We start from the raw sequence: 20,865 nt of genomic DNA, 5'->3' as shown, positions 1-20,865 counted from the left end.
TTATAAACTGCAAGAACCTGAGAACACTGGATTGGATATAGGTGATTCAATATGTATAGAGGATATAAAAAGTCTACACATCCCTGTAAAATGCCAAGTTTTTGAGATGTAAAAAAAAATCAGACTAAGATAAATTCTTCAGATTTTTTTCCACCTTTAATAAAAGATACAAGCTGTACAATTCAAAGCTGTACAATTGGAAAGCAAATCTTTTAGGGGAAAAATAACCATTAAAAACTAGAAAAAATGTGGCTGTATTCAGAATCAGTCATATTCAAACTTATGTTAAATAGTAGCCACTACACACCTGCCATCAATTAAAGTGATCCTGATCAAGCCCATAGAAAGTTCAGCTGTTTTAGTAGTATAGTTTTGACATTTACCCAGTAAATGTCAAAAGAGATCTTACAAAGAGATCAAGTCCCTCCCCTCATCTTCACCCCACAATGCTAAACTGCATCCCTGCTTCTGTTAATCACCAAAAGGTTGGTGTACAACTTTAATATGAAATATATTAATATGAAAGACCTTATCTTTGCCAAAAGACTGTTTAATGTTGGAAGTTTGATTGATGAGAAAATGGCCTTCACTTTAGAGCAGTGTTTCTCAGTCTTGGCAAAGTTAAGACATGTGGATTTCAACTACTAGCATGCTAGCTTGGAAATTCTGTGTGTTGGTCCATACATAAGATTTTTAAGATTGAGAAACACTACTTTAGAAGTTTGATTTTTTGTGATGAGGTATATATCATTTACTTATTTGAAAAACAAAATAAAAACAACACAATGAGGGGATTGCTTACACAATTTTTAAAAATCTACACTATTGTAAATTAACTAATGGATACATACATATAAACATGCATACATACTCTTGTTGAGTTGATTATTTTGTTGACTTTCCTCTAATTTCTTAAGAAACCCCTTCCTCTCCAAACTAATAGCATATTAGTAAGTCACATTTAAAATTTAGAAAACTAAAAGGTTGTTTTTTATCAGAGTTAAAGGAAAACTAAATCTTATGTTCTGAACGTTGCTAGACTTGAATGTGATAATAGCAGTTTGAATACATAGTTGAGGCCATGACATGCTTGCATCAACATGCTTTGACAAAAACAATAATAAATAACTAAATTTCAGCCCACATTTGTAGGCCACACGAATTAAGTATATAGTAGCAACCTAATCAGCCACTAATGCTCAGGGATTATGGTACTTAACAAAAATATTATTTTCAGTGTTCTCTTGAAATTCATTAAACTGCAGCAATAAATAGCCCTTCAAATTTTTGTACAATCATAATGCATAATAGAAACAGAAAGTGTACCATCATTTCTTCTGTCCCTGCCATTCAACTTAATATTACTTTGTTCAGTACCTCTCCACTAGCATTTCAAACAGTACTCCAGCAAAGAAACTGCTAAAAAAGAATTATTGTTTATATTTTTTTTACCTCCAACTTTGGAATTGTATGCCACTCCAACTCCACATTTAACATTGTTTGCTTGCATGGCAATCTCTCCTGCACATCGTGTTCCATGTCTGCAACAAAATCAGTTTTATATGGGTCATCTTCAAATCTTATTATGTAATTATTATTCATATGAGTATATGAAATTCAGATGGAGCCAAAAGGAACTAAATTACATAGCCCTGTTTGCACAACATGATCAACAAAATTGTAGGAGAAGATTAGAGGGTTACATGAATACCACAATGTAGTTTATTTATTACGTTAATATGCCCATCTCTACTTAATTAACCTTAAACCAGGCACCCTTTCCCCCAGTCAACCATGTAATTCTTATTGAAGAATTAACCAGTTTTGAAACAGACAAAATTCTGAAGTGATTCCATAACAATGAGATTTTTCTAGGAACATTTTCTGTTTTCTTTTTACTCAGCTGCTGCAACTGCATTGCTGGTGGTTTAGAATAGGAGCAAACAAGGTTGGTGAGATGAGGCTACACTGATTCTGTCTGTTCTGTACCACCATGGATTTTTCTTCGATTTTTCCCCCCTCAACATTATCACTGATACCAATGATGGCCTTCTGATCTCAGACTGAGAGGTTGCACTGACTGAAAAATCAGCATTTTTCAGAGGTCAGTGTGTTGCACTGACTGAAAAAAACCGTCAATGCACAACCAACCCAATCATCTTGGATCTACTGTCTACTGTTCTACTGTCACACAAATTTGGCAAGTTGGGGATAAGCAAGTAAGTTACCCTAATTATGAAATCATCCTGAGTGATTATAAAACACAGAACAACTTTAGTCAAGCTGATGTCATTCTGATTTGTTGGATCTACAAGAATTCTTCAGTGAGTATGCCTATTGTTTTCCCAACACATTTTGATGCTATCATGAATTAATTCCAAGAATAAACTCAATATTCAAGAGACCAATGAAAATGCATAGCTTTAATGAATATCAGATATCAAGTTATTTATTGAGATGATTAGATTTAAATATGCAGTTTGTCCTTTTTATTTACAGAGACTAAATAGTACAATATTTTCTATTCCACATTCCAGAAACTCTTCACCTTAGTTGCATCAAATGATAGTCCTCTTGTGAAAAGCTACTTTATTTAATAGCACAGTTCGGTATGCACTGAAGCTGTTGAATGCTGCCAGTTTGAATTCCATTTACATATATTAGAAACAGTAGTTGTTATGCAGAGATGGCAGATTTCAGAGAATTTAAATCAGTGGATAATGGTCAATTATTACCAATAACTGCTCCAGCTAAGCAGAATGATACATTTTACAAAACCTGAAAATATTCATCCTTTGAAAACCTTTCATTGTCATAATATATATATTTTTCTGTTACAACAGAATCCACACAAAGAATTCAATATTATTTGCCTTCAATAGGTGGTGGTGAACCTTATTGTATCATTAAAAAATGACATTCTACCTTAATTATCTTGGGAAGTATTACATGTTTACAATTCTACACTTGAAGTGAACAGGTAAGCTGATCCTCTGCTTCTCAAACCAACATAAACCATATCAATGCAGTCCTCCACTAAAAACTAAATCTTCACTCTATTCAGGTTGCTTCTCTCAAGTAAATACGCACTGGTCTTACAACTTTTATTTCAGGAGTGTCCATGGTGTTGGTAATCAAAAAAGGCAATAAGGCAGCCTGATCATACAATTGGTCCATCCATTATTGTTATTGGGATTGTGTCATCAATTGGAAATGGGAGTGTGTGTGTGTCTGTGTGTGTACAGTTGATTTATCATATTGTTTCATCTAAATCATAACCAATCCAACATCTGAATAAAACCAGACATTTTAGATTAGTCATTTGTATAATGAAGTCCCATGCACTTTAATAATAGAATCCCAAAATTTAGGCTCACATGTTGACTGCATAAATGACTTTTGAAATTTAATTTCACATTCACTGAAACTACCTATTCAACACTATGACTACTAGACAGTGCTAACATCTACATCAGGACAAAACTAGATAAAACAAGAGATCTCGTCCCACTGTGGTGAGAGTATGGAAAAATCAGTATGGATATCTGTCTCCCTTGGCCCAGCAAATAGAAATATTTTAGAGTGCAATCCTGAGCAAAGGGAAATTATGAAAAAAAGAAAGAATTCCTGTCCCATCAATATATAAATGTGACATTTTCTGGGCTGTGCAGCAAAGGATGACAACAACAACTCTGTGGTCTAGAATTAGTTTTGTCTGCTATTGTTCTTAAAGTTTAATTCAGATACATAATATAAAGCAACAGTGAGTATCACTGAAAATCACCCAGTAATTCCAGAAAAAACTAGCAATATATATCAAAGAGTGTATTAAAGCAGATAGTTACTCACTTATTTTCATTTGTAGGATCATATCTGGGAAATGGATCATGATCATTGTCATTGAAATCATAACTTGCATCAGGATCCTAAATGTTAATCAAGAAAATAGCTGTAACAGCTGTAAACAATTGTTGAAGCAACAGAGGTAGGGATATAAGAAAAATTATAGCAAACCAGAATGGAAACTTATCTAGTCTCTCTTTCTGTTTCTTCAGTGGTCAACACAGTGTCAATCTGGGATGCCAACAATTGTACATAATTGCAGTATAACACCCTTCTTTCCTCATAAACATATTAATAGAGTATTCTTTTTTTAAAAAAAATCAATAATAGCTCATGGTTTTTTGAGTTGTCATATTTGCATTTCTCTACCCAATCATCGTGCAACGTGATTTTAACTCTTTTGAATTCTCTCCAGAGTCTACAGATTGACAAACAATTGGGTGAACACCCAATCACGTTTATTATTGAATAGGAATATTTTTAAACTCCAAGAATCTCATCATGAAATTGGAAAAATAATGATTGCTACTGAAATATTAAACTCACATAGTTAAAGTAAATGTCTGTGTGATTCCACTCCAAGCCATCATCAAGCACTGTTATGACAACCCCTTTGCCTGTGATGCCCTTTTGCCACACTGGAAGGACATGAAGATCCAATTTGCGCAAAGATCGGTTGATTCTTGTATCTTGCTAGGAGAAACAAAAGACAACTTATTTATGCATTGTGCAAATGTTACTAACTTGTTTTGCCTATAACACATTGTAAAAATTACTTTTCTTACATATGCTGCACTCAAGTCTCTTTGTACGAATGAATGAATGAATGATACCAAACTTGTTCCTGCATAGCTTTTGATTATTTAATATTACATTACAAATAGCTACCGGTACTTTTAAATATTACTTGTAGAGATAACATTATTTTATTATTTTATTTTATGTTATTTTATTATTTATTTTATTTTATTAAATTCGTTTGCCATTGCTTATATAGTTAGCATTGCTGAAAAAAACAGCCCCTCCTTTACTGAAATTTTGTGTCATGAATTGCATGGCACATTGAAAAAATATGGTTCATAAAACATAGGAATATGGTTCATAAAACATATTGATTTGGTTTTGATTTGAGTTCAGTGTAAAAATTTATACAGTTGCTTCATGATGCAAATAGTAGTTCTGTACACACTAGCCTTGCCCAACTTCTTTCGTCTAGTATGGAATATTATAAGAAATGAAATCTTAAATCAAGAGAGCACAAGATCTATATTTTATTGTCAATTTCAATCTCTTAGAATCATCTTCTTTTAATTTTTTTGATTTGTTAGTAAGAAGGGGCTGAGTCACATTGTGGCTGACTGATTAAAAAATGGCATCACTTCATCATGGCTTTTCTTTCTTTTCATTTGAGGTACTTATCTTCCCCATTAAATTTTATAAAGCTTGTGCTCTTTTTCACAAGTGCTACTTATATCAAACTGTAATATGTTATATTTGGGCAAATGCCATAAGAGAATTGTTCCACTAGAGCAGACATGTCAAACACAAGGCCCGGGGGCCAGATCTGGCCCGTGAAGTGGTTTCATGTAGCCCACGAAGCCATCCTGGAAACAGTGAGGGAACGGCCTCCGCTGCCTTGGCCCTGGCCCAGAGACCCTCCTTCTGCCAGAGACCCTCAGATCTGTCCCACTCCTGCCCAGGCCCCCATAGGCACCCTCGATGCGAACAGTGTAGAGCTGGCCACGCCCACCCAGTAGGCTATACGCACTCTAACCATGCCCACCCAGTAGGCCACACCCACCCTGGCCATACCCACCCGGCCCCCTGAGGGCAACCGCAATGCTGATGCGGCCCTCAATGAAATTGAGTTTGACACCCCTGCACTAGAGAATAGTTTTGTGACTGTACAGTTTTCATCTCAAAAACAGAAAATATGCTGCAGATGATTGTATATATCATAGTTTATAACCTAAAAGCCAACTTCTATTATCATATTTTGAGTAATCTCCCAAATGGTTTACTACACTAATGAAGCAATACTAAACATATATGTTCTACATGAAGATTCAAACTCTTACCAGATACCATTGTTGGCTCCACATTGGGTCATTAAATAGATTTTCTGCTGAGTCTCCTAATTCAGAACGCTTCGTTCGCTTTTTTTCATACTGTTGTTCTGCCCAAGTCACCTAAAATAGCATGAGATGGATGAAGAAATGCTGAGATAAGAAAATACTGGTGGTTCTTGTGTCTATAAATGCACATCAAAGTCTTCTTTCTTCCATGTATAACCCAGAGGTTTTCTAAGGAAGTCAGATCACTATTTATAGGAATTACAGTCTTTCTGTAAAACAGCATATGCTAATTTAACATTGTTACAGCTAAGAATAGCTTAAGACTGTCTCAAGTCTTAGCTATGGATGAGATGAAGATAATATCATGGAAGAATAAAGATGTAGATAAATGCTCTATCTAATGACCATATGGAGCCGGGCCATTAATGTTACTAAAGGGTAAGTTTAAATTTTAAGACCCTTTTGAAGGGAGTCTAAGGGACAAAATAGCCACTTAGAATCCCTACCTCCCTCAGTGGAAAAATGTGAGTCTCAAAAATTTATGCCCATTCATGTAATGATGCAAGGATGTGATGCATGAGCCAGAGGTTGCCCAACCCTATGCTATACTTTTGTTCTACCCCCCTCAACTATAGATATTCTGTGTTCCATAATTTTGAGGAATCAATCTCCTTCATGCTCCTTCAATCTGGGGGTAACAAAAATGTCTTATCTCTGAGTGTTTAACCAATTGCTGGAGTTTGCAGAACATATCTTCCATAGACTTAGGAGCGTGTCATGAAATTTGTTTGGTTTTTCTCACTGTGAGCACCTGTTTGGCCTATGCTCTACCAGTGAGAGAACAACTGAATTGGAAGACATATACAGAGCCTTGGTGGAGCAGTGGGCTAATGCCTCCTTAAGTAACACCAGCTGCCTGCAATTAGTGCAGGTTCGCGTCCCACCAGGCTCAAGGTTGACTCAGCCTTCCATCCTTCTTAGGTAGGTAAAATGAGGACCCAGATTGTTGGGGACAATTAAGCTGGCTTTGTAATAATGCCGCTTGGGGGTGTGTGTGAAAGCCCTAATAAGCAGGCATATACATAGAATGAAGGCTACTGCTAAGCTTGTAAGCCGCCCTGAGTCTTCGGAGAAGGGCGGGATATAAATGGAAATAAAATAAAATAAATAAATAAAATATACAGTACTAGAAGCAGAATTGTTCTTTGCAGTTGGTATGTTATCAACATGATGCTGTAGCTGCATGTGATTGCAAATAAGTCACATTCAGTGAGTTCTTACTATGAGGTCATAACCAATAATAGAATAAGTATATGTGAGAAGGATACTGCGGTCTGAATAATGGAGCATGTCTGTATACTATTTCCTCAAATTTTTAAAATCATACTGCTAATTTATTATCAGTCTTACTTTATTATTTTGGGAAACCAAAGTCCAGTTTTATAAGCCAGCCCTTGATCTTTAATTTTAAAAGGATAATAAAAACCACTGAAGCCTGACAAGAAGGCAGTATCTTTGATCCAGCAGTAATGACCCATAATCCAAGCATCAAAATGAATGATGTTTTTAATCTGCCTTGATTTTATTATAGTATGTAGAATTTATTTATTATAATTTGTTTTATTATAGTATGAGAATAAAAGTATATATTATGTATGTATGTATGTACAATCTGTGGGATTACCCATTGTCAAGAATTTTTGTCATGCGAAGTAAAGATCACTGCTTTTTGTAATAACATTGTTTGGAATACAAATTTGGTTTTTATAATATGGACCAGAAATCTAATCTGGACTTTTTGCCTCTCTCCCATGGCTTTTGCTGTCCAGGATGAAGGATAAGATAGTACCTCTTCAATCCATGTGCAGATAATGATCATATTGTTCATCAGATCATATTTCCTAAGGGCAGCAAGCTGGCTTAAGGATACAGTGTAGTTCTGACAATCCAGCAATATCCTCTAAATCCTAGCAATTACATTTTCCTCACCTGCCTTGCAGCTTCTGACATGCAAAGCAACTGCTACCTCACTCTGCCTCTTTCTAAGATCAGTCTTCAACCTTGGAAAGATCTTCTCTTTCAGGCCTTTGGCTGTTGCTGCTGTGATGGTAGGAATCAAAACTCGCTCACTATTCTGCTTGAAATGTTGCTAAGGCAGCGTTTCAAGTTTTAGCAAGGCCAAATAAGATACATTCCCCAGCACAACTGTTGCCTGAAATTTGAAATCCTAGTTTTAAATCCTAGAAAAGGACAATTAAAGATGAAGATGGCAGATAAAAGATTTTTTTAAAAAAAAGGTGAAGTAGAAAAGCACAAAGCCATATCTCTAATTGCATTAAAGAAGCAGTGGGAGAACAAGAATAATTGCATTAGCTAAGCTATTTTCATGGGGACATATAACATGACTTCAAATGGGCTTGGCTTGGGCACATGATTATTTTTCTTTTCTAGAGTAGGAATATCATTCATGTGATGTTCCCAATTATGAATTAAATGCAGCAGAATCATCAAGAAATTTCAAAGACAGTAAGGAATTTAAATGCCAGTGATGATCCTAGACCCCTCTTGCAGTGCAAAAATGCTTCACATGATTGGAAATTTGTTTTCTACAAAAGAAATGATGAAATTCATTAGGAACCCAGTGGTTAGAGAAACAGCAAAGAAAATTTAGGATAAAAAGAATAAGACATAATGTGTCTTAATGATTTCACTCACATATCTACAGTACATATTAATAATAGCTTGACATTTTTGATTAGTGCCCATTTTGCATAGTTTTCCAGCCCAGTTGAAGCAGAAATTACTGTGGCAAATTCTCAAATTCTGAAGTAATTATTTCCATAAGAACATGGTGTTTAGTAGTGAAGAGTCAAGCTAATAATAATAATAATAATAATAATAATAATAATAAGAAGAAGAAGAAGAAGAAGAAGAAGAAGAAGAAGAAGAAGAAGAAGAAGAAGAAGAAGAAGAAGAAGAAGAAGAAGTTGGAAGGGACCTTGGAGTTCATCTAGTCCAACCCCCTGCTCAGGCAGGAAACCCTATACCATTTCAGACAAATGGCTGTCTAGTCTCTTCTTAAAAACTTCCAGTGTTGGAGCATTCACCACTTCTGGAGGCAGGTTGTTCCACTGGTTAATTGTTCTAACCGTCAGGAAGTTTCTCCTTAGTTCTAAGTTGCTTCTTTCCTTGATTCTATCCCTCTGCTAATGCAGCCTAGCACTGTGTTGGCCTTTTTGGCAGCTGCAGCACACTGCTGGCTCATATTTAAGTGACTATCCACTAGGACTCCGAGATCCCTCTCACAGTTACTACTGTTGAGCAAGGTACCACCTATACTATACCTGTACATTTGGTTTTTCTTGCCTAAATGTAGAATCTTACTTTTTTAACCATTGAATTTCATTTTGTTAGATAGCGCCCAGCGTTCAAGTCTGTCCAGATCCTCCTGTATCTTAAGCTTGTCTTCTGGAGTGTTGGCTATTCCTGCCAGCTTGGTGTCATTTGCAAATTTGATGAGTTCCCCATCTATCCCCTTGTCCAAATCTTTGATGAAGATGTTGAAGAGCACCGGGCCTAGAACAGAGCCCTGGGGCACCCCACTACACAATTCTCTCCATGTAGATGCGGTTCCATTGAGGAACACATGCTGAGTACGGCCGGTCAGCCAGCTACGAATCCATCTGGTGGTGATGCTGTCTAACCCATCTTATCAAGTACTAGGTTGTGATCTACTTTATAAAATGCCTTACTGAAGTCCAAGTAAATTATATCCACAGCACTCCTCTGGTCCACTAATTTTGTCACTTGGTCAAAGAATGCAATAAGATTTGTCTGGCATGATCTGTTTTTGACAAACCCATGTTGGCTTTTAGTAATGACTTTGTTTGCCTCTAGGTGTTCGCTGATTCGTTGCTTGATTATTTTTTCCAGAATTTTCCCAGGTATTGAGGTCAGGCTGATAGGTCTGTAATTTCCTGGATCCATTTCTTTCCCTTTTTTGAAGATGGGAACTACATCAGCCTTTCCCAGTCCTCTGGTAGTTCCCCAGTGCTCCAGGATATTTGAAAAATATAGTTCAGTGGTTCTGAGATCACATTTGCCAGTTCCTTGAGAACCTTGGGATGTAATCCATCTGGTCCTCATGAAGGCTTTACATTTAAAGAAAGCTTTACATTTAGAAAAGATGCTCCTAGTTTAGTTACCCTTTGCTTTTGAATTCAGCACTGTGAAATTAATTTCCTGAGATTTTGGACACCATTTGAGTGAATAGAGATGGCAATATCCCATGGAGCAAGAGACCACAGTAGGCATTCAATAACATTGTCTTCTGACTCACTGTAATGCAAATGCCCCCTACTCCAGATGTGTGAAAAACCTATAAACCAGGTTTTATGGGTTCTTTTTTGAAGGTATTCATTTTGAAACATGTATTTTCAATTGACATTGTAATGTATTGAGCCTAGTTTTACTTGAACTGTACCAGTGAGTTTTGAATGCTGTGAGATTGCTTAAGCAGGGAGTTGGGTAACAGTTGCTGGCTCCTCAGACAAGCCGTCTCCAGGACTACCATTGGTTGGCTCTAGGGCAGCAATAGGTTCCTTTGAACCTATTGGCCGCCACCTAGTGGCCAGTGTATAAATAGCTGTGTAAAAGCCTTGGTTACCAGTTCAGTTCCTGCATTCAATGAAGCATGTTCCTGCCTGAACTCTCTCGCCTCGTCTCCTGCTTTTTGCAAAGAACCCAGTACACAACAGATATGTTTTTCCAGTTAATTACTGTATATCATTTTGTTGCACCTACTATTAGAAATAAATTGACTGTTAGACGAATAGGAATGCAGCATGAAACTATTAAAAAGACACATTTTTAACTCCTTCTTAATTTTTAACTGAGCTGTTTCGAAGTTTGCAGAAGAGAAGAGAAGAGAAGAGAAGAGAAGAGAAGAGAAGAGAAGAGAAGAGAATACAAGTGTTGAAAGGGATCTTCTAGTCCAATCCCCTGCTCAGGCAGGAAACCTTATACCATTTTGGACAAATGCTTCTCCAATCTCTTCTTAAAAACAATACCAGTAAACATCAATTATCAATAGCAACTTTGAAAATAGGGGTTGTTGTTCATCTGTGAAGCATTTGTGAAATGTTTGCAAACTTCCTAATTCCTAAATTACAAGGATTTCAGTAACAAACAGAAGACAAATTTTTGAAGTCACTTTCCAGAGATATTCACATAAAAGACCCAGAGAGAAATACGAACAAATTCATAAATGAAGAAATACTTTGTACTTGATTGTGCCTTTTGGAATTTCATTTCATTCCACAGTCAACTATTACAATTTCTTTGTTTTAAGATGCCACTTTTCAAATACAATTTCTCAATGTGGTCTAGATTAAGATTTGATCAGTCTCAGAGTCAAAACAGGGAACCATATACACATATTTTAAGATCTTTGGAGAAAAAATATGAAATATAAATATTATAATAATTGCCAGAAATCATTCAACTATTAAAGGATTATATCACATCATTTCCCAATGAACGGAATTGGTGACTTAATAGCACACTGGCAGGCAATCTCACATGTAGTTTATTCAGAGGTGAAAGCTTCTATATTTTTATTTTTATTTTATTTTATTTTAATTCCATTTATATCCCGCCCTTCTCCGAAGACTCAGGGTGGCTTACAAGCTTAGCAGTAGCTAAGAAAAGTTTACTCACTTAGAAGGGGGTTTAGAATGGCCGTCTAAGAGAAGCTATAAAGCATACATTTACTACTTACACGATCATCATCTGTGAGTTGCCTAGTGATATGAGAAGCACTTCGTCGAGATCTTCTAGGGTGATTCTTATGTCTAAGTAGATAATGATCTTCTAGTAACCCAATCTGTAAAAAAACAGAACAATTTTAAGATATTTTTCCCATAATGCACAACAGCAAGAAACAATGAAAACTACCCAGAACACTATTTAGTTTAAGAGCTGAAACCATGCAACAATACCTAAATGCCTAATAAAACGTCTTTTAAAAATAAAGGATCAGAAAGCAGAATTATGTTCCACTAGTAGTTTTAAATCTTGTATATGTTTGTGTAGAAATGAAAGTGCATTGCTTTTATTTAATGGTAACATGCACCAAATAGGAACATGTGACTAAATTTATTTTAAGGATAAATAGAAACAAATAGGACAGGAGTTTGATGCTATCCTCAGACTGACAAAAGTAGCATCAGGGTATTGTATTTTATTGTAAGCTCCTTCCCTTTCATTAATTGTGCCGTGTCAGAATGCATGCAGGGACAATAGAAAACAAATTTTAACCTTTTTGTGTGGGACATTTGTTTAGGTATTTTAGAATACAATCATATTCCATCCTCTTAGCCTATTCTTAATATTAAACATATTAATTTCTCTCAATCTAACTTCACAACACTTACTTTTCTTGTCCCATTATTTTTCTCACTGCACTTCTCTGAACCTGCTCCAGTTCTCTAAATCTTTCTTCAAGTGCAGTACCCAGATCTGACCAAAGAAGAGTAAAATTATTATTTTCCATGAGTTGGAAACCACGTTTCTATTAATTCACTCTAAAACTATATTCCTCCCTTCTTTTTTCCTTTTGCAGCCATATCTGCCAATTTGGTTTTCCCCATCCAGACACTACCAGCTTCTAGACACCAAATCTGGATTTCTACTAAGTTCTACCATAAATTAAAATGTATTCACTTTTTAATTTACTGTAGAACTTAGTAGAAATCCAGATTTGGTGTCTAGAAGCTGGTAGTGTCTGGATGGGGAAAACCAAATTCAGACTCAGCCCAAGCTAGACAGAATGACTAAATGTAGAAGTCTATTAGGCATATGATTAAGCCTACCTGGTTGGGTTGGAAATATATAAGCCATGATGTATGATATCACTTTAAATGTGATGATAGGCCAAGGGTGTGTTTGCCTCCCAAAGGCCATAAAGAGGGAGCTAGGGACGTAGTTTCTCTCTCTCTGCTCTCGCTGTTTTTTCACTGTTAGTTACTCTGTTACTGCTATTGTTGGTTTGCTACTGTGTTAAACCTGAATAACTGTGTTTTTGACCTTTGGACTGGTAAGAAGTCTTTTTATTTGGAATACTCCTTGGACTGTTACTATTGTTTATCTGTTCTTTACATGTGTATGACCTGGACTGTTTATTTTTGACTGTGCTTTGTATTACACCACAAAGTAAAGTATTTTGTTTTTCACACCTCAGTGTATCTGTGTGGTTACTGTGTGTACTTTGCTGCTCTCAGTACCTATTTTGTCTGTGCAACTTATTTATTTATTTATTTATTTATTTATTTATTTATTTATTTATTTATTTATTTACTTATTTACTTATTTATTTACTTATTTTATTAGCTTCTTGTTAGCTCTAGGAGATCTCTGCACGATTCCTGACAAAATCTATTAATTCAGGGACATTATTACCAAATTTGGCTGTGGATGGGGTCAGCCCCAGGGAAAACAAACTTGCATCTTGAAAGTCTTCCTGGAACAGCAGGTAGAAGCCATGGTCATGAAGGCCTTTGCCCAACTGGACAGAAGGCACTGAAGAGGGTTATTCATGTGCTTGCCATTTGTCATTTGGATCCCTCTAATATACTTTGCTTGGAACTGCCCATAAAAAAACTCAGAAACTTCAATTAGATCAACAAATGCTGGTCTTTCTGTTTATGGGAGAGCTTCCTTATTGTATTTTCTACCGTTGTAATTCAAATTAACATTATCACCTATGCAGCTAAGCATCTTGGTATCCATGAAATTGAGATAAATTCCATATGGCTGCTGAAGGTCCCCATCTACGGGGGGGGGGGGGAGGGGAGAGAAGCATTCTCTGGGTGGACTCTGTTCTTCTGAAAATTCTCCTTTCCCACTCCTTGCCCTAAGTGAGCATTCACTTCCCTTCTTCTGGCTTTCCCAAAGCTTGTTAAAACATGCCTATTTTAGAGACTGGTCAACTATGGCTCTTTGTAAAATGTAAATGATATGATATTTTAGAATGATGGGTTTGTGTACTGTAATTGAAGGCATTCTTGCATTGATATCGTATTACTGTTCCTTTTAATGTTCTATTATCTATCTTTTTCTGTCTCTGTCTTCTATCATCTATCTTTATCAATGTCTATTTATCTGTGTACTATTATTTATCTCTGTCCATCCATCCATCCACCCAAACTTTGAGTCAGTCTTAATGGCTGGTGTCCACATGGGTGAGTTCATGATATTTTCTGGATAACCTTTTTTAAAAATGCTTTGCTACTGTTGCCTTTTTCTTAGGGTTGAGAGAGTAACTGCCAAAAGTCAACCATCTGTATCACATTTATGGCAGGACTAAAACTCAAGAGTCTCTTGGCTTTTAGCTCTGTACTTTAACCTCTGCATCAAACTCGCTATCAAACTAATATTGAATAAAAGAATAACAGAGAGTTGTAAGGGACTTTGGAGGTCTTCTAATCCAAACCCCTGCTCAAGCAGGAAACCCTGTACCATTTCAGACAAATGGCTGCCCACTCTCTAATATTGAAATGTATAAATATAAAAACAAGTTTTTCTTCACATCTATTACCAAACTATGGCCTATCTCTGTGCATCTGATTTTGTTCCCTAAATTAGTAATTTTATACTAAATTCTATTAAAGTTCATTGTGCCATTTTCACTCCATTTCTCTAGCCTCCATTTCCATGGAGAGGGTTCTTCCACTTCATCTTCTGCTCCTCTTCCTCTGCACCTGTGACCCATCAGCTGGTATAGACATCTATTTAGAAATTTCCTGACTGGCAGATTACAGGTTCTGAGCAGCTCTGCACCCTACCCCACTGAAATTTAAGGAGAGCAACTAGTAGCTGTTTTTCCTACCAGAAGGTAATGCTCAGTGGGATGGGAAACAAACTTGGGGGAATCCATCATTTTTAAATTTAACTGCATCAAAATGACGAGAACAATAGCACTCCCTGCTCTAATTTCCACCATCTCCAACACATTACTGTATATCTGTGCCCTTAGTTCTTGCTTGTGAATTTCTGGTACCCTGTAATAATGTCTTCTCCTCCTTTTCCTGAATTAGTGTATTTTTAGGAAGTTTTATACTTTGTGATATTAAAAGAATAAATACGCGAATTGTGGTGTTTAGTTGAATACAATGTGTTTAGTTCCTCTCATTCTCATCACCAGTTCACAATAACTAAACCTAAGATTAGTCAAAATGTATGGCAGAATTGTCCATATTGCTATAATTAAATGGTCTGCTACTGATATTTCTCCATATATATTTTCCCATGAAATGTCTTTGTATTAATTTTTTAAGCTTTAAATAAATAAAATGGCAAAAATGGTTGCATGTTCTGAAATCTTATTTTTACTATACAACGATCAAGTCCTTAACTTTTCCAGAAGAAATTTACTTGTGGAATGTTGATTTAAAACTCGCTATTACTTAAAAACATTTCGATAAAGGAGTATGTTTTCTTTCTTCTCCTCTGTGTAAATATTTTTTATACACTAATAAAGTTACCTTGTTTGGTAATGAAATGTCTGCAAGTAAACAACCAGGTCAGAGAGCACCAAGGACCCCAAAGTTCAACCCAGAACTGCAAATAAAATAGTCTCTTCTGTCAGTTGTTTCTTTATTCAATGCTTTTTATTCAGGAAGCTTTAAAACACATATTACTGATTGAGTGATTTTTATCTTCAGTTAAATAGCAATCTGGTTAGTCTACATTCTGTTCAATATCAATCTTTTTACTGGAATTTTAATTGGGATAGGAAATGGGAGCTTCTGGAGATGCAGAAGTTGGTTGATTCAGATATTATGAAAGCAAAATAGCTGCTACTAAGAAAGAAATGCTTCTGTTTTTGTGGTAGTAAAGGTAAAGGTAAAGGTTCCCCCGCACATGCATGCTAGTCGTTTCCAACTCTAGGGGCTGGTGCTCATCTCCGTTTCAAAGCCAAAGAGCCAGCGCTTGTCCGAGGACGTCTCCGTGGTCATGTGGCCGGCATGACTAGACGCCAAAAGCGCATGGAACGCTGTTACCTTCCCACCGTAGTGGTCCCTGTTTTTCTACTTGCATTTTTTACGTGCTTTCGAACTGCTAGGTTGGCAGAAGCTGGGACGAGTAACAGGTGCTCACTCTGCTACGCAGCACTCAGGATTCGACCCGCCAAACTGCCGATCTTCTGATCGACAAGCTCAGCATCCTAACCCACTGAGCCACCGCGTCCCTTGTTTTGTGGTAGTAGTGGTATGTATATCTATGTACTATATATACTCCATGCTATAGCTACAAGTAATTCATCAACTGCATAAATCTGATTGAGTTAATAAATGGCCATGCTATACCACTTGCCCTGATAGCTCAAAGAAATATTCATCATTATTGAATTGGTTTTATTTCCTAATTAGTTTCTTCTCAGCTTAGTGTCACAATTAAGTATAATCTAGCTCCATAATGATGTGTTCCCTTCCTCTTCACGTTTTTCCACAAAATCATACTTTATTTTATTTAAAATCAAATAAAAACTATTGAACAATAACAACAACAAAGACTATTAACAATAACAACAAGAAGACTATTAAACAAATAAACACATTGGTTATGATCATAGCAGGATCATGGATATATATAGATATACATGCAGGACTATAAACACAGCTTGACACAAGTGACAAATTAGATTATATAGCATATAAGATATTGGTATGTGAGGGGAATGAGATAAAAGGCGACTTGATATGACTAAAATTGTATCAGAAATTTTATCAATAGAAAATAAGCAGATTTTATAGATTTATATTTTATTTTTTGAAATAATATTCTTTTCTATTTTTTGCTAATGCTGGAATAAATGTACAAGTACTTGCAGATTTGTGGCATTACATAAATTAAAATGCACATTTAGAGAAAGGTGTATAAAATGAGTACTACATACTTTATCTTCCTGTTTTCAAGAAAGGGGAAGAGGGAGAGGGAGAGGGAGACAATGTGTGTTTGACTGCGTAACACTTGTAATGTATACAACAAACCAAGTTTTAGAGATGAGGTCAGAATTCTAAATTCTAAATCAATTTTTATTGTGACAAGTGCTGATCACAGATTCAAATTCAGTATTTTCTATTAAATAATATTGCTGAGCTTATGAATAAATTAATTTGCTAAAGAAGAAATCTGATGATGGGAATATGCATAACTACAATGGTTCACAAGTAAGTAGATGTCTTAGGGAAGATTGCATAGTGGAATTAATTGCAATTGAGTAATTTCAACCTTTTTGTAGCAATTTATTATGCTGCATTATTTGAAAGATTAGATTTAACATGGGTGATTCCTTGGTGGAATAGATTGATAGGCTGACATATACTGAAGTTGGGATATCCATAGTTCTCCATGTATTGCTGAATTACAGCTTCCCGCTCTGGGTGTGTTGGCTTGATCTAGTTTCCCAGGAGCTCTGGAAACTAAGGTTCCCCATCTCTGGTATATAGATGAACATAGTCAGTAAATCCCTAATCTCTTTCATCTGAGTATTTTGTCTTTATCTTTTCTTCTGTTTGTCTGAGTTGTTGCTAATGCAATTTTGACAGCATCCTGTGCTATGTTACACAGTGAGCTGGTTCATCTCAGGCAGCAGTGAATCAGATCTTGCACACTTTTATTTGCCAAATAGCGATTTATAAACTGGCGAGGAGTCATTCACCATATACTTAACTCTCTCTTTCTCTCTCTCTCACACACACATCACATGTTATGCATATGCAGTACCCACACCATAAAGCTTGGCTAAACAAGCAAATCAAGATGATAAAAGAGGAAACAGATGTTAGAGAGAACTTACAGATCTACAAAAATTAGAGTATATAAAGACTAGGGGTTACTAAACGTAGCTGTGCCCTTAGCCTCCTACATCTTGATCATTATGCTTTTTTTTTTCAAGTAAAGGAGAAAATATTGTAACTTTTTTTTGCCCAGACCTGCTAATTGATCACTACTTTTTGCACAATCTCAAATGTCTGTTGCTTGGGATCTGTAAGGATAGGGATAAATCTCTATCCTTAACCCAGAAATAGTCTCTTCTTTTGCTGCTAAAGCTAAATCCACCCACTCTGCAGGAGCTCAGGAACCCCAGCATTCAGAACTTGAGCAGTGGCATTTGGGAAGCTGAAAGGGTTAAGGCCAAGCCAAGTGAAGTTCCCAGAGGGCTTTCACCTAATTCCCTGTTTTGCAATTGTCTGCTGCTGATTTTGCTCCATTCAAGCGCATGGGCTTCTTTGCAGGAGTCATTGGCATATGCAGCTCTGCTCAGCCTTGGCCCCAAACCATCCCTTGCCTCCACTGTCATGACCGGGGTGGGCTGTTTTACTTTAGGGGTTACTCCAAGTATTACTGGTTGTGGCTGTTGTTTTAATCCTTGTACGCTACTTGAAATCACAGTTACGCTGGCCAAATAAATATCTGTTCAAGGGGAAAATGCAGCCGTGGCAAAGTGGCAGACAACCAGGGGTGACAATTATAAAGAAGGAAGATGAGGCAGGACAGGAGTGGGAAAGAATTCAGAAGTTTCCCATCAGGAGCAGGGCTTTTTTTTCCCCCTCATAGAACGCTCAGAACGGAGTTCAGGCACCTTTTTTTGGATGGAACCTTGTAGGGTAGGCAAGGCGGGTTGTATGACGTGTGAGTTCCGGCACCTTTTTCTTTTACAAAAAAAAAAAAAAAAAGCACTGATCAGGAGCAACGTGGCTTCTCGTTCGTTTCAACCGCAACAACACCAACGAGGAAGAAGGCAGCCTTGAAGGCAGAGAATCTCTGGACCAGGTTGCCTGAGCCAAGGTGCGGAGCGCTCTTCCCAAATCAAAAACAGGCAACCTTTTCTTACCAATTGCATCTCTGCCAGTCATAGGATCCATCACCCATCGTTTCTTAGTTTCTTTACTTCGGGGAAAGAGGAAAGTTGCCCGACTTAGAAAAGAAAAAAAAAGAAAAGAAAAGGGAGGGGTGGGGTCGCGTCTTACCTGTCCCAGAAGTTCATAGTCCAGTTCGTCTGCTATGAGCCGGGCTGCTTCGAGACCCCCGGGGATCTCGGCTGCCCATTCATTGACGAACTGCCGCTCTGCCTTAGCCAGCAGGACCACAGTCCAGGCGCAGAGGAGAGCCGCGATCACGCCCTGCCCTGCCCGGCATCTCTTTCCCATGGCCCCGGGAGAGCGAAAGGGATACTCCGGGGGGGGGGCGGGAGGGGAGGAGGAAATGAATTCTAGATACCGAACAGCCCGGAGAAGTCGGGAACTGTCGCTGGAGAAGGCGAGGAAAGTCCCTTCGGCTCCGGTTGCTACGCGATGATCAGGCAGGGGAAAGGCAGGAGCGGGCAGTTGCTAAGAAAGTGCCCCCGCCGCCGTCGCCTCCTTCGCTCTCTGCTGCTGGTCTCATGCTGGAGCCGGGCTTGGAGCAGCCAGCCACGGCCAGAATGGGAATGAGCGCTTAACACGTCACAAGGACGAAAGCGCTCCCTGACGTCAAATCTCCCGGCCTGGATTCTTGCTGGATGTTCCCGGGGGAGAGGAGGAGGAGGAGGAGGAGCCGGAGCCTTCGCCAACGCAGGCAGGGGGCTACGGGGATGGGATCAAAATAAACCCAGATAAGACGTACGCGCAGCCGAGCGGCGGGAAAGGGCCAGGAGCTCTTCGCGGTCCCGGAGCCCCCCCCCCTCCACTCTTGCCCTTCGCCTTCCCCCCCCCCTCCAAGCCCGGTTCCCAAACCGCTCGTCCACAGCCGAGCCGAGCTCGCCCAAGGCTGGGAAACGGCTCGAGGGGGAATCCGGTGCTAGCCGCTGGCTTCCCCAACCGGCGTCATTCTCTTGCACAGGCGGTGCAAAGCCTGCCATAAAGATCTGACGAGTTGGAAACGGCGGGGTTGGTTCTGGCCGCTCTTGGTTCGGGGTGGGCGGCAGCGGGAGCGGCGGGGTAAATTTCTAGAAGGCAACAAAAAAAAAAGGGTGGGCGCGTGTGAGTAACATCTCTTGCTTAGGAGTGCGGGTGAGCTACCCAAGAGGGCTCCTGTTCCTCTCTCTCTCTCTCTCTCTCTCTCTCTCTCTCTCTCTCTCTCTCTCTCTCTCTCTCTCTGTGTGTGTGTGTGTGTGTGTGTGAATGGAGGTGCTATATCCAGAGGTCTACCGCTCCCCCACCGCCCCCCCACCCGGTTTTAGAAAGATGCAGTCATCAATCAATAGAGGTTACTCCCGCTCCCACTGCTTAGGTAGGGAGCCCTTTTCTGCAGAAGGCAAAAGCGTGGAAATGTAGCCCAATTAGAATGTATGGCTGCTATCATTCCGTTTGATGGGATAACAGGTGAAGAATCAGAGGCAGAACCTTGCACCTTGCAGCATATTGGTTGGTCAGACAAGACACCTTAGCTTGTTATGGCTTTGATTTGGTTTCTTGGTTTGCAAACATCTTGAATAGAATTTGTCTGAAAAGGCTGGCTTTGCACAGTGAAGTTAAATGTTTTCAAGTGCATTTATTCCGAATTAGTGGTATCCGTGGGGAGGGGTATGGTGGGGGGGCGGGTAGAATGATGAGTCAGTGATTGTATGGATAAGTGCTCACCATTTTGACTTTTATTTAGTGATTACTGTTATATGTTCCAAGGAAATTCTAATAAAGTTTTGTTCTTGTATATCTACCTTATACATCTATCATTGCCTTTCTTTTCTTTTACTTCCCTCACCCATGACAACCAAAGTAACTTTTTCTGTTCCATAATCCACTTCCATAAAAGCTTTTTGCTTACTGATCATAACTCCAACTTTATTTGGATCAGATTTGATTAAGTCTTCTATGTATCTTCTTTTTCTCACTCTCTGTCCAATTTTATAGAGTATATTAGCATTATGTTTCTCTTTGTTGCTGTTGAAATGACCTACTGGTTG

General features: G+C 38.1%; 1 protein-coding gene across 1 annotated transcript in view; it reads right to left on the bottom strand.

The window, feature by feature from the left end:
- PCSK1 (proprotein convertase subtilisin/kexin type 1) overlaps positions 1-19,132 on the bottom strand; it is a gene marked incomplete at both ends in the record, with an annotated part of 38,711 nt that extends 19,579 nt beyond the window's left edge. The window contains 6 exons of the mRNA XM_083354561.1: positions 1,453-1,541; positions 3,850-3,926; positions 4,390-4,536; positions 5,922-6,032; positions 11,698-11,802; positions 18,953-19,132. Of these exons, the coding sequence (XP_083210687.1) occupies positions 1,453-1,541; positions 3,850-3,926; positions 4,390-4,536; positions 5,922-6,032; positions 11,698-11,802; positions 18,953-19,132 (709 nt within the window). The remainder of the gene's footprint in view (positions 1-1,452; positions 1,542-3,849; positions 3,927-4,389; positions 4,537-5,921; positions 6,033-11,697; positions 11,803-18,952) is intronic.
- Positions 19,133-20,865: the final 1,733 nt, after the last annotated feature.

This window comes from Vipera ursinii (genome assembly GCF_947247035.1).
Source record: "Vipera ursinii genome assembly, chromosome: 2".
Taxonomy (NCBI): Eukaryota; Metazoa; Chordata; class Lepidosauria; order Squamata; family Viperidae; genus Vipera; species Vipera ursinii.
The sequence above is the reverse complement of the archived record's forward strand: the minus strand, read 5'-3'. Positions and strand labels throughout refer to the sequence as shown.